Source organism: Abramis brama, assembly GCF_963993115.1.
Source record: "Abramis brama genome assembly, chromosome: 16".
Classification (NCBI taxonomy): domain Eukaryota; kingdom Metazoa; phylum Chordata; class Actinopteri; order Cypriniformes; family Leuciscidae; genus Abramis; species Abramis brama.
The window spans coordinates 5,718,010-5,731,016 of record NC_139978.1 but is presented as its reverse complement, the minus strand read 5'-3'; the positions used below and the strand labels follow the sequence as shown (position 1 = coordinate 5,731,016).

General features: G+C 38.1%; 1 protein-coding gene across 3 annotated transcripts in view; it reads right to left on the bottom strand.

Annotated features, from left to right (window-relative positions):
• The window catches only part of cabin1 (calcineurin binding protein 1), a 130,611-nt gene that overhangs the window by 96,759 nt on the left and 20,845 nt on the right, over window positions 1-13,007 (bottom strand). For all 3 annotated transcript variants that reach the window (XM_084087299.1, XM_084087301.1, XM_084087300.1), the window contains exons 16-20: window positions 11,028-11,225; window positions 9,909-10,151; window positions 8,196-8,349; window positions 6,874-6,986; window positions 5,815-5,967 (exon numbers count right to left, since the gene is read on the bottom strand). In XM_084087299.1, the coding sequence (XP_083943425.1) occupies window positions 5,815-5,967; window positions 6,874-6,986; window positions 8,196-8,349; window positions 9,909-10,151; window positions 11,028-11,225 (861 nt within the window). The remainder of the gene's footprint in view (window positions 1-5,814; window positions 5,968-6,873; window positions 6,987-8,195; window positions 8,350-9,908; window positions 10,152-11,027; window positions 11,226-13,007) is intronic.

The following is a 13,007-nucleotide window of genomic DNA, read 5'->3' as shown; positions in this document are numbered from 1 at the left end:
CATGTACATCTCAATGAGCTGCAGCTTCTGCTGTACACACATGAATGGCAAGTTTTGACTGGATTTCTGTCTGGATATCTGTGAATTAGAACAGGCTCTTTTTGTCCCCCACAGGAATAACAGTAATCTGAACACAGCGACAGGCGAGCAATAATATCCTCCACGCTGAGATATTTTTCATTATCAGAACCATTCGAGTACAACGACGAGTGACAAAAGACAGAATAATCAATTACCCATCTGAATAAAACGCAATTTTCCCACTGGCATTATAACAATGTTTTTTTGGGAGAACTGAGTCTAACGCCTATAACAGGGCCAAAAAATTGAGCTGATTAGTTTTGATTTATAACACGAACAATGTAGGATCAGATAAATTAAAGAAACAAAACAAGGTTGATGCTAAAGAGAATAAAACTAGATTATACTGTTTGTTAATTAATTCAGAAAAAGTAAGTGGCTAAAAATCAGACAATCAGGATGAGTTATGGATGGAAACTAGCTTTTGTTCAGCAAACCGGGATCCAGTATTTTGTAACCTGATAATGATTCTGTACAGTAGGGCCGAAAGAAAATGCAATTACGCCACATTTTGTTGCATGTATCCTTTGTGGATTAGACCATTCCAGAATGCACAACAACTCACTAAATTCATCCAAAATTGTGACCCTGGACCACAAAACCAGTCACATGGGTCAATTTTTTTAAATTGAGATTTATACATCATCTGAAAGTTGAATAAATAAGCTTTTCATTGATGTATGGTTTGTTAGGATAGGACAATATTTGTTTGAGATACAACTATTGAACATCTGGAATCTGAGGGTGCAAAAAAAATCGAAACATTGAGAAAATCTCCTTTAAAGTTGTGCATTTATGTTGGCGATTGTGCTGCATTCACTCACAAAAATAAATGTTTTATATGTTTACTGTAGGAAATTTACTAAATATCTTCATGGAACATGATCTTTACTTAATATCCTCATGATTTTTGGCATAAAAGAAAAATCGATAATTTTGACCCATACAATGTATTGTTGTTGCCACAAATATACCCGTGCGACATGTGACTGGTTTTGTGGTCCAGGGTCACAATTAAGGAAAAAAAATTAAACCTACAGTATTATTGTACTTTATTCCCTATTGCAAAGTAGTATAGAAGCATGCTAATTATAACAACCACAGCTAAAAACCCAAAATTACCAACATTCACTTTGAGTTTTGTGGTTGCTCTTCCCTTTTGCTAAAATGGCGCCGTACCTCACAGCTCCACAGTCGAAGCACAGCTCAATATTTGCCAGTTGCCTGCAAAAACACAAGCAGCATCTACACCACACAATCTGTTTCCTCCAGAGACAGAAATAAGCACAGAACACCTCGGTATTGTACTTTGATGGTGTGTACAGCAGTTCCTGTGTACAGAGCAGTGCTGTATAATGGGAGTGTGTGGGTGGCTAAATGATCAATGTGACTCTTGCTGCCAAAAGATAATCAATCACCGAATTCTTGCTGAATCAGACCGCCAACTCCAACACCCAACACGCCACCTACCTTCATTAGCACGGGGACAGAGCTCATTCTCCAGTTTTAAAGCTTTTAGATCTTACAGACATAAAATGAGGAGAGTATGGAGATGTGTTATGGAGTAGCTTACGATACTCAAGTAAATGAAGTCAACACTATTAACTTAAATACATTTTTAGTAGCAGAAAGCATTTTTAGTTGTAGCTTCATTAGCAGTAAAAAGAAATTTATTCCTAAAAGTATTGGTGTAGCGTGATGGTCACAGTTGTTTATGATAATTATTCAGTGGCCACAAAGAATATAGAGTGAGAGAAGAGCCACAAGAGATCTAGTCTGTTTGAACCAGAGATGATTTCCATGTAAAAGTAGGTGGAGTCTCAGAGACACACCACACAGGGTTAGGCTATTATGTAATCGCCACGGACCAATGGTAGTTCAAAGGTGTTTAGAAGCCAGAGCAAACTTTTCTGGAAAGTTTCAAACTCCTGAAACTGACACAAAATAACTTGATTTTGTTCGAAACGACGTCAATCTTCAATTTTGCTTAAAGTATAACACTAGGGGGTGGGAATCAACAGAGACCTGGCGATATATGATATGATATTATAATAATATCTAGGTCACAAATCAATAATACTCTGTCGGTGCCAAAAAAATGCTATTCAGCCTCTTTCAATGTGCTTTTCAGTTTGATAGTGACAAAAATGATATTGCCATTTAAGTTGTTTAAATGTGTTTTTGTTCGTAGTTTGCTAAATGGACAGCTTAAAGTCCCCCTGTGGTGAAAATCCAGCTTTTAATGTAGTTTATATGTCTATGTGGTGTTTTTAATATGCTTTAAGACAAACCATGTGTAAATTCATAAGTCGACAGCATTGCTGAGTATTTTCTCCTTAAAACTGCAGTGAACCAAAGACAGTCTCAAAAACACGCTTTGAAATCGCTGGTGTTTCTGACGTCACAAACTACCTTGTAACCAATCAGATCAACGTGTGATCGTCAACGAGTGGATCTCTGAGCTGAGTGAGTGAGTGGAGGCGGGGCTCATTTGCATATTCATAGAACCACTTATACTGAATAAGGCAAGGGTGTCGAGTTACAGTCAAGCTATTTTAAGGCATTTTCAAGGAAAGAACATTTAAATATGTAATTTTGGAGATCAAAGATGAATTTTAAGGGATACAATTATTGACTACAGGGGGACTTTAAAGAAAGGTTAGTTCACCCAAAAATTATCTTTTCATTTTTCCAATCATGCTTACCATGCAAGAACAAACCTTATCAGTTCTTGCACATCAAGCAAGCACGTTCGAGCTTCAGTTTACCATATTTTGAAGTTTATATGTGAATAAAAGCCCAAATTAAACCTGTTCATCATATAAAATGATTGTGTTTCTTCAGAAGACTTGGATTTAACCACACAGTTCAAGTGGAATACATTTACAATGTCTTTATGAACTTTAACAAGCTTGAAAATATTGGATGCATGGACAGGGCTCGACAGTACAAGCGTTTCACTCACATTTAGGCCTGTCACGATTATGAAATTTGGCTGACGATTAATTGTCTAAAAAATAATTGCGGTTATGCCGATTAATTGTCAGTTTTAGGGCTTTGACGATTAATTGTCTGTATTAGGGCTTTGGCGATTAATTGTCTGTTTTAGGGCTTTGTGCTTCATTCATTAAATAATTGTGATGAATTTAATCCTTTGTAAGTTATAATTTTGCAGTGTAAGATTACAGTTAACACCTTTAAATATTAAATAAATATATTCAATAGCTATGACAATTTGTTTATTAAACTTAGTGAGTGTATAAATCAGCAGCAAAAAGTAATTTTTGAAAACATCTGCACAGTAATTTAATAAAATCTAAACATGTTAATAAAAACAAATGTGCACAAACCATGATAATATGATACGCTTCAAAACAGAGCGGAACAAAGCGCGTATGCGCATCGCGGGTGCAGAATGATGTGCTTAATGCAACATGGAGTCACAGTGCGCAGCGCTGCACAAGTGCGCATTTAAAAGTTCACGGCACAAAGCGAAGAAATGTCGAGGGCACAAATCCTAGTGTATATCAGTCCAACAGTTTATTGATCATTTGTTTCTTCACAGTTTTAAACTCCAGTTATTGTGCGTCTGATGCCAATTCATAGTCCTTGTGCTGTGTAGGCACACAGTAGCGAGCGAGTCATTTAGAAACAGCAAAAAACTCCAGCAAAATAAAGTCATTTTATGCAAATCCACAGCCCTTTATCTACAGATCAAGCATTATAACGTCAATGTCACATTGGAGAAAGTTTTACCGTGTATCCTGCCGTAACCGGACGACGCGCGCTGTTTGAATGCTGAATGGAATGATTGACAGCTGCAGAGTTTGAATGCTGAACGGAATGATTGACAGCTGCAGACGAGTTTGTGAACTTTAATTTAACAATGTAAATATACTGCTGTCCCTCACATTAAGCTATGGAATGGCTTCAGATGACTTTGAATATATTGCTGGAAAACGTAATTAGTGCTTGTCTATTTATTTTGGTCCATGACTCCCCCTTGTGCCGTAGGCCTATAAAAGAGCGCAATAATCGCGGTTGTCTGAAACAATCGTGGTTAGATCAAATAATCGCGATCATACGGTTATTTAATTATCGCGACAGGCCTACTCACATTTGCAACTAAAAATAGATGTGTGCAAACTGAAAAATGTATTTAGGAGCATGTGTGTTTAGTAAGAGAGCACATTTTATCTCCCTCATCTTTGAATAACAAGGAATCACTTGTATTCATCATTTGCAAGTTGGGGTGGGGGTATGTGGAAAAAAAACCTTGCATCACAATAAGTTGTGAATGTCAAAACATTTGGTAACTAAACAGAATTTCATTAATTTTAGTGACAACATGCTACAATTACTGGTAGGCTGCTGTATTTATGATTGCTTGACATCTTGATTCAATATCGATTCATTTGGATAATTATTAGGTACAGTAGATACATGTTAATTTTTCTCAAGAAAAAAAAAATCTCACTAATGCTGTAAACATGCATAGAGCCCTGTCAGCTGGTATATTATTAAAGGTTAAAAATAACAACTTAAATTAAATATAATGCAATTTTTATTATAATAACAACTTTATAATATGTTAATGATATAAGTAAAAATAATATGTAGCCTAATATAGTGGACATATTTAACAAAACACTGCTCTCAATAGCTAATTTTTCTAGCCTATATATGGTCATTAAATGGCTTTCCTGAGGTAAATGTAACGTTGTGTGACCTTGTTCTCTACCTGTTTTATGGACCTCTTACCGCGGTTGAAAAACACTGATTAATCCGAGGCATATACATTTCGGTAAGTTGTACTATATCTTTAAACATGCCTATTGTTCATTCGGGTTTATTTACTAGTAGCCTAGTAAAGAAGAGTAAGAGATGATCGGTTCACGTGTCGCTTGAACTCTGTCAGAGAACAGTCACGTCACATTTACAAGCGCCAAAACGGCATTTATTCATTGAATTTCATAATTAAATTGACAGAATCTGAGAGCTGATAACTTGTTTCATATCATAAGTAGCCTGCTCTGTCTTGCATGTCGGTGTCAGTGTACTCTTTGCTTCGCGGTTGTTCTCTGCGTGAGAAAATGGATGTGTAGTGTGAGAGCGTGTGAAAAGTGTCAGCTGTGTGAGTCTCACGGTGAATGCGTGAGAGTTGGCAGCCCTGCACATGCGTGGCCTTGGTTATTTCAAAGTTGTTTCACATGCAGCGTAAGCTATTATTTTGATGAAAGATTTTAAAAACAAACATTAATTATCTTTTGAACAACAACCACTGATGAATTGCGTGCATCAGGGACATTTAGTAAGTTAATATGGTAAAATCCAGCCGTATCGTTTGTTTGTGCGTGTGCGTGTGTGTGTGTGTGTACACTTGTACAACTATCTTTGTGAGGACCAGTTAGAGTTTTAGACCATTGCAGTGAGGACAAAGAGAGTAAAGTGAGGACATTTTGGGTGGACCTCACTTTCTGAGACCCATTTAAAGGCCTGTTTGAGGGTCAAGACTTGGTTTTAGGGATAAGGTTATAATTAGGTTAGGGGTCGGTTTAGGGTCAAGGGTTCGGGTTAGGCACTTAGTTGTGATGGGTAAGGTTAGGGTAAGCAGCTAGAAATTGCATTGTGTCAATGAATGTCCTCATAAAGATAGATGTACAAGAATGTGTGTGTGTGTGTGTGTGTGTGTGTGTGTGTGTGTGTGTGTGTGTGTGTGTGTGAGTGTGTTACCTGTGGGGCAGAATGCTCCTCCAGGTATCGGGCTTTGCTCTTCTTGCTCGGGTAAGCGTACAAGCAGAAGAAACACTGCTCCAGTGCAGTCTCCAGATCCTCTTTATACGGCAGCTTCTCCTGTCCTGAGAGCGTCTCCCGCAGCACACGCACCTGAACACACAGACATGCACAATCATTACACTGCACAAGCTTTTCTCATTTCAAGGCAAAATATTTAGCTAAATGGTGCAGTGCTGTTTTTAACTCAATTACACTACCATTCAAATGTTTGTGGTCGATAAGATTTTTTAAAATGTTTTTAAAGACGTATCTTCTGCTCACCAAGGCTACATTTATATGATAAAATACAGTAAAAGAGTAAATTTGCAAAACATTATTAAAAATAACTTTTCTATGTTGATACTACTCCAGTCTTCAGTGTCACATGATCCTTCAGAAATCATTATAATATGATGATTTGCTGCTCAAGAAACATTTATGATTATTATTGATGTTGAAAACAGTTGTGCTGCTTCATATTTTTGAGGAAACTGTGATTATAGGGAATTGTTTGATGAATAGAAAGTTCAGAAGAACAGTTTATTTGAAACTATTTTGTAACATTACAAAATGTCTTTACTGTCACATTTAATGCATCCTTGCTGAATAAAAGTATTAATTTCTTTCTAGAAAAAAAATAAAATCTTACTGACCTCAACTGGCCTTTTATTGTGGCCAGCCTAAGGCACACCTGTGCAATAATCATGCTGTCTAATCAGCATCTTGATATGCCACACCTGTGAGGTGGATGGATTATCTCGGCAAAGGAGAAGTGCTCACTAACACAGATTTAGACAGATTTGTGAACAATATTTGAGAGAAATAGGCCTTTTGTTTACATAGAAAAAGTCTTAGATCTTTAAGTTCAGCTCATGAAAAAAGGGGGCAAAAACAAAAGTGTTGCGTTTATAGTTTTGTTCAGTGTAGTTCAAAAATACACATGACAAAATTCAGGTCCTGATTACAGAAGCATAGAAACATGTTCCAGAGAGATCGGCATGATATGACAAGACTCACAAAGAACTTGAGCAGAGTGCCATCAGAGTTGCAGCACCAAGAGCGCCGGCCCAGGTATTCATGTGCCGTGTTCAGGAGCATGAGGGAGGAGGGCAGCAGTGGAGTGTCATCCTCTACAGATCACACACACACACACACACAGCTGGGTCAACAACACGCTCAAATACTAAGCTTATCACTATACTTAAACGTACACTATGTCACTTTTGGCCCTCTATGGTTAAAAAAAACTGCTTGCATTGTTTTGGTTGTGCTTCGGCTCTGTGTGACTGTGCGGATGAATATGACCCTTTACAATAGATCCTGCTTTTCAATGAACTCTGTTAGAGCTACATATGGCAGTTTACCTGTTCAATAAAATATCTTCCTCACCTGTTGAGTAATAAAAACACAACATTTCAAATCCCTCAGTTCTTGTCATGAAAGTTTATCATTTGCATGGGTTTACAGGAAAACTGACATCTTCACCCTTTATTTTAATATTTTTAAAAATTGGTTAAAGATTTTGCAAGCATATTGCAAAGTTGTGCTTGGAGTCGATATTTTTATTTGTCAAATTGCAGACATAATATGCAGACATAATTTTTGGCCAGGTTGTCCAAAGAAATTATGAACGCATGCAAAAACAAGAGAGAACCAACTAAATATTAACAAATGATCATATTGTAGTCAATGTATGCTTCTTCCTCTTAGCTTTTGGTTTTTCTATGCATTTTTTTGCATAGTACAAAAAACCCTGTAGCTGTAGTTTGCTTTTTTGGCAAATAATTTTATCAGATAAATAGCTTAACCTAGTTAAGTGTTTTGTTTATCCCTCATTTTTAAAATATATAAATAAATAAAAAGTCCTCATATTTCAATTAGGATTAATCTATATATCATTTATACAGTGAAGGCAATGCAGTGTCATTTTACATTTGTACATATTCAATTTCTGCACCTGAATACTAAAAAATATTAATTTGTACGAAAAACCTAAAAAACGAATTTGTATCTTTGTTCAGTTGTATTTATTTGTGCTATTGGTAATTTATTTATTTTGATTTAACTACTGACTGTTCACTTGTCTTCAACAGTGTTTGCTAACGAAATTAGAATTGAGGTTTGTAAAATTTCACTAGAATCTAAAATGTTGGTGTCATAACCTTACTTACTTGAATACAAGGTGAAAAACAACAAAAAACAAGAACTATTTTATAGATTTGTTTTGTGAAAATATTGGCAGGGCAAATACAAATTTGAACCACTGGCCCAACCAGACCAATAGAAGACATCTTTAGTGTTGAGCCCTGTTTAATGTCGTTATCTTTCTTTCTTCATACCATCGTCATCCTCGTCTGTGATGTGCTGTCGCAGCATGCAGTCGAACGCTGCCTCCTCCTGTTTGATGAGGTGGTACAGCAGAATCCATGGCAACAGTGATGAGAAATGAGCCTCTTTGGGGTCATCAGGTAAGACCATGCTGTTGGCTATCAACTAGAGAAGGAGCGCACACACACACACAGTAGTTAAAACCTGAGAAACGTGATCATGTAGATACAAACGTGTATATGACATTCTTCTTTCAGACGAATACAATCGGAGTTGTATTAAAAAACGTACTGGCTCTTCCAAGCTTTATAATGGGAGTCAATGGTATATTTTTTTCGAAGTCCATCAAAGTGCATCTATCCGTGATAAAAGTGTCCCAAACGGCTCTGCAGGGGTCTATAAAGGCATTCTGGAGTGAAGCGATGCGTTCGTGTAAGAAAAATATCCATATTTAAAATTTAATCGACTAAAATAACTAGCTTCCGGCAGACGGCCGTACGCAAGTCGACTGACGCCAAAAGAGTAATATCACTCCAGAAGGCCTTTAATAACCCCTGCAGAGCCGTTTGGGACACTTTTATCACGGATGGATGCGCTTTCATCGATTTCCAAAAATATAGCCGCGTTTCCACTGTCGGGCCAGGGCCGGGCCGTGCTAGAGCGTGCCAGTCGTGTTTCCACTGTCACTTCCGGGGCTTGATCGGGGCTTACTCGGGGCCAATGGCCAGGATTTCTGGCCCGTCGAATACCTTGGGCCAAAGCGGGCCAGCTCGGGCTAGAGGAGTGGTTACGAACAGAGGCGGAGTTCACCTGAGTCGGGAGACGGCAGCGCCAGATGATTCTGTTAGCATTAAAGACTTTTAAAATAATTTAACTCGCGTTCATGTTTGAATGCCTTTTATCTGTCAGTAGCCTACGTCTCGTCTCTTTAAACCGGACTATCATAAAATAAAGTAACTTTTTTTTCGGGAGCTTCCTGTTTCTCTGACTGAAAATATCTGTATGGGAGTCGAGAGAGTGCTAAAGCTCCTCAGGTCGTATGGCATATATTTGTAGAAATTATCATTCTTTCTAAATGTGATGTATCTATGTGTCCTGTAACTACCAGATAAAGAAACAGACGCGACTGAAAAAGTAAGTGTGTCCTCTTTCTTTTGTGAAATAGACCTAACGGTAATTTATTTCTGAGTGACTAATGTGCAGTTTTTACACAAATTAATTCATTATGATCAGTGTATCACTTTTTATTGTAAACCTGTGGTAAAACATCGATGCTTGAATTCCAGCAAACGGCCGCTTTTATCGTGTTTGTTTTCAACGCTGTTTCCAGTGATTTCTGATTAGTTTTCTGATAAAACTTCCATTTGTTGGTGAAATGATGGGTTAGTGTGACGTTGTTCCAGAGAGGCGTGTTACGGGCGTGTTTTAGTGAAGCGCTGTGGAGCTTCTGGCCCGACAGTGGAAACGCAGGCCCGGTGCTATTGGCCCGAGGCTATTAGCCCGGCACGGCCCGTTTAAAGCCCTGGCTCGCACTGGCCCGACAGTGGAAACGCGGCTACTGACTCCCATTATAAAGCGTGGAAGAGCCAGGACATTTTCTAATATAACTCCGATTGTATTCGTCTGAAAGAAAAATGTCATGTACACCTAGAATGGCTTCAGGGTGAGTAAATCATGGGCTAACTTTCATTTTTGGGTGAACTATCTCTTTAATCCACACAGACCTGTATGAGGTTGTTGGCGAGGCGAGGCAGGTTTGTGGAGCGTGGCGTGAGACAGAGAAGCTCAGGCTTGTCGGTGATGCAGATTTCAATGCCCTTCAGCAGGGCCGTGATGGTTGAAACCCACTCCTCCTTGGCAGAGGGGCTGCTGGGTAATGAAGAGTTCAAGTGCTGCATGGCCTCGTTGAGAGACACTTCAGATGTCTCAAAGCAGGAGCTGAAGTCTTTCAGTCGCAGCAGGGAACTCTGGGGGGGGGAACAAAGATGGATGTGGAGTCAACAGGTTAAGTGTCTGAAAACGCCACACTTTCGCTGAATTGAGGGTTTAGGAAATGTTCGGTCAAGCTTGTCACATTTAAGACAAATGGGATATCGCACACTTTGAGTAAAGCTAGTCATTATTCCAGTAATAACTAGCTTTTAGCATGCTGGCTCTATCATTTTGAGCTGTGATATGAATCCAACTGATCCACAGATAGCACGGCTGAGTTTATGAGACAATCCAGTAACACTTATACTTGTATATTGCAGAATAAAGGTATTCATAAAGCCTAATTATATGCATTATGTGTTATTCACTACCGTTCAAAAGTTTTGTAAGAGTTGATTTTTAGGACTAAAATGTTCTGTGGAGATTTCTGACTTATTTTGAAGATATGTACTGTAATATTAAAAGTGTAATAAAATAAACACTTTGGATGTTTTCTTTACACTAGTCTGAAAAAGACTAAATAGCACTAAACCTCCAAATAGACTTTCTTTAAAGAGAATAACACTTCATAATACATAAAATAACACTTCACTAACAGTATATCGCTGGCCACATATTTCAAACTTCTTTTTACCCCTAAGCGAAGAACGAAAATGACTTTGCCATGAGCATATCGGGTCCTTAAGAGTTCGACCAATCACAACAGACTGGGCCATCTGACCAATCAGAGCAGAGCATGCTCTAAGAACTTTATTAATCGAACCGTTTCAGGAACTATGAGAATAGTGGTGATGCTGAAATGTGTTTTTGACCTTGGGTGAATGTACACCTGTTGTCGGAGACTCCAAAACAACATTAGGAGCCTTTAAAATAGCATATTAGTGTCAGATTAAGGAGAATGTGTGATGTACCTGCAGCAGCAGCAGCTGTGCTGGTCTCTCGGGAGCAGAGCTGATGTAATCCAGGGGTTTGAGTCGTGCCGAGCCCTGGCCGAAGCTCAGTGTCGGCTGCAGTAAACGCACCACAGACTGATAGTCTCCCGCGTCAAACAGTCTCTGGATCTCCTCTAGAGACTGACATCGCTCTAGAGACTTCAACTTCTTCTCAATCTAAACAGAGCAATGAGGAGAAAACATTTGATATGATTCTATATTAAATTGGGTCATATCATGCAAAACTGGACCAATGCAGACATACTCTAGCATTCACAGCACAAGACAAAGTATTCCAGTTCACCCAGGAAACTAAGCTGCAAAAACTATATCCATATCCATAAGGTAATGTTCATTTTTAATGTTATCACTATCAGCCCGATAAGAAAATTTGGCCCATATAAAGCCGATAAATAATGGATTATTTCCTTAAGCTGAGATGCTTCACTGTTCGCCATGATGGTTTTGAATTGCTTGAAATATGATTGAAATCATTTTAAAAAGGAAAATACTGTTCAGTGCGACATGTGCAGCGCAAGTCTGTCATATAGGCTACATAAAGTTATAATGAGAACATTATAATTGTGTTTGGGACATGGCTTTCATTGGTGAGTCTTTTGTTTTTGTAATCAGGTTCTAAAAATTGTATAAAAATTTGGATTTAGATTTATTGGATCGATAACGATATATTGGATCGGCCAATATATCGGTTATCGGCTTTCGAATAAAGAATTATCGGTATCGGCCAAAATGTTCATATCGGTGCATCTCTCATGAAGAGTGTAGGCAGGACACCAGACTCTTTTTTGCCATTTACAGATCCTAGGAGAGATATTGGAAAAAAATAAGTTTTTAAGTCCTGCTTCAAATGTACACTCTTAAAAATAAAGGTTTCACAGCAATGCCACAGAAGAACAATGTTTTTTCTCCCAAGAACATTTCAGTGATCAGTTCTTAAAATAACCATTTCTCTGAGTGTGAAGAACATTTTAAAAATCTAAACTGTTTTTTACTAGAAATAACCGTTTATGCAATGGAAAGGTTCCATGGATGTTGACGGTTCCATATGGAAACATAGATGCCAATAAAGAACCTTTAGTGTGCAATACTATGTACTTACTATAGTAAATAACTAGGTTTGCACCTGCATAACGATAGCAAGCAATTCTTTTAACCTTCAAGACATGGGTAACAAAGACTGCACAATGAGGTCTCAACTTGCACCTGCAAGTGTTAATTACATGTAGTAATCCCCTTCAACATGTGATAATGTTTCAAAACAGACCATGCTACTTGTAGGGAATAGCTAGAAGATTTGATTAAAACTGTGGATGAGCTAATTAAAAAGAGTTGGAAAGTACCCTATAAACTCTGTTTTTGGGCAGACTGTCTGAAGATGAAAAGAAAAGGCAAACACCTGTATAAAAACAGTATAAAAATGAGAGCTACGAGTGTAATTGTTAGATGTCTCCATCGATAAAGTCTAAGCTGTGGCATCTGGAACTCTGTGACTCCAGTGATTTCTTGCAAAGAGGAGAAGATTTTCTCCACGACAGTACTAACCCTAAATCTACTAAAAAATTTGGGATTTTTTCTCAACAACAAAGTTTTGCCTCTGTGTGCCTTATACCAGAGTCTTTAGATGTACACCGACGGCGCACTCGTATTACTATGAATGGGAGAAAGTGCAAGGCGCAATATGGCAGAATAAGTCTGCCTTATGAGTAAAAGAGCCAATCGCTGAATGGTAAAGTCATTGCGTCAATCCAGCCGCCATTAGAAGCTCCGGGTCCTACAGAAACAGTCAGTGTTCTGAGACGAGCACATGTGCATTAGCGGATCTAGCCATGATCTGAGCGTTTAGAAACAAAATTTAAGAGACAGTTGTTGTCAGATTTCATTGGTGGTTTCAAATGTGAAATTTAAAAGTAAGCTATTAAGATACTTTGAATTATTGTA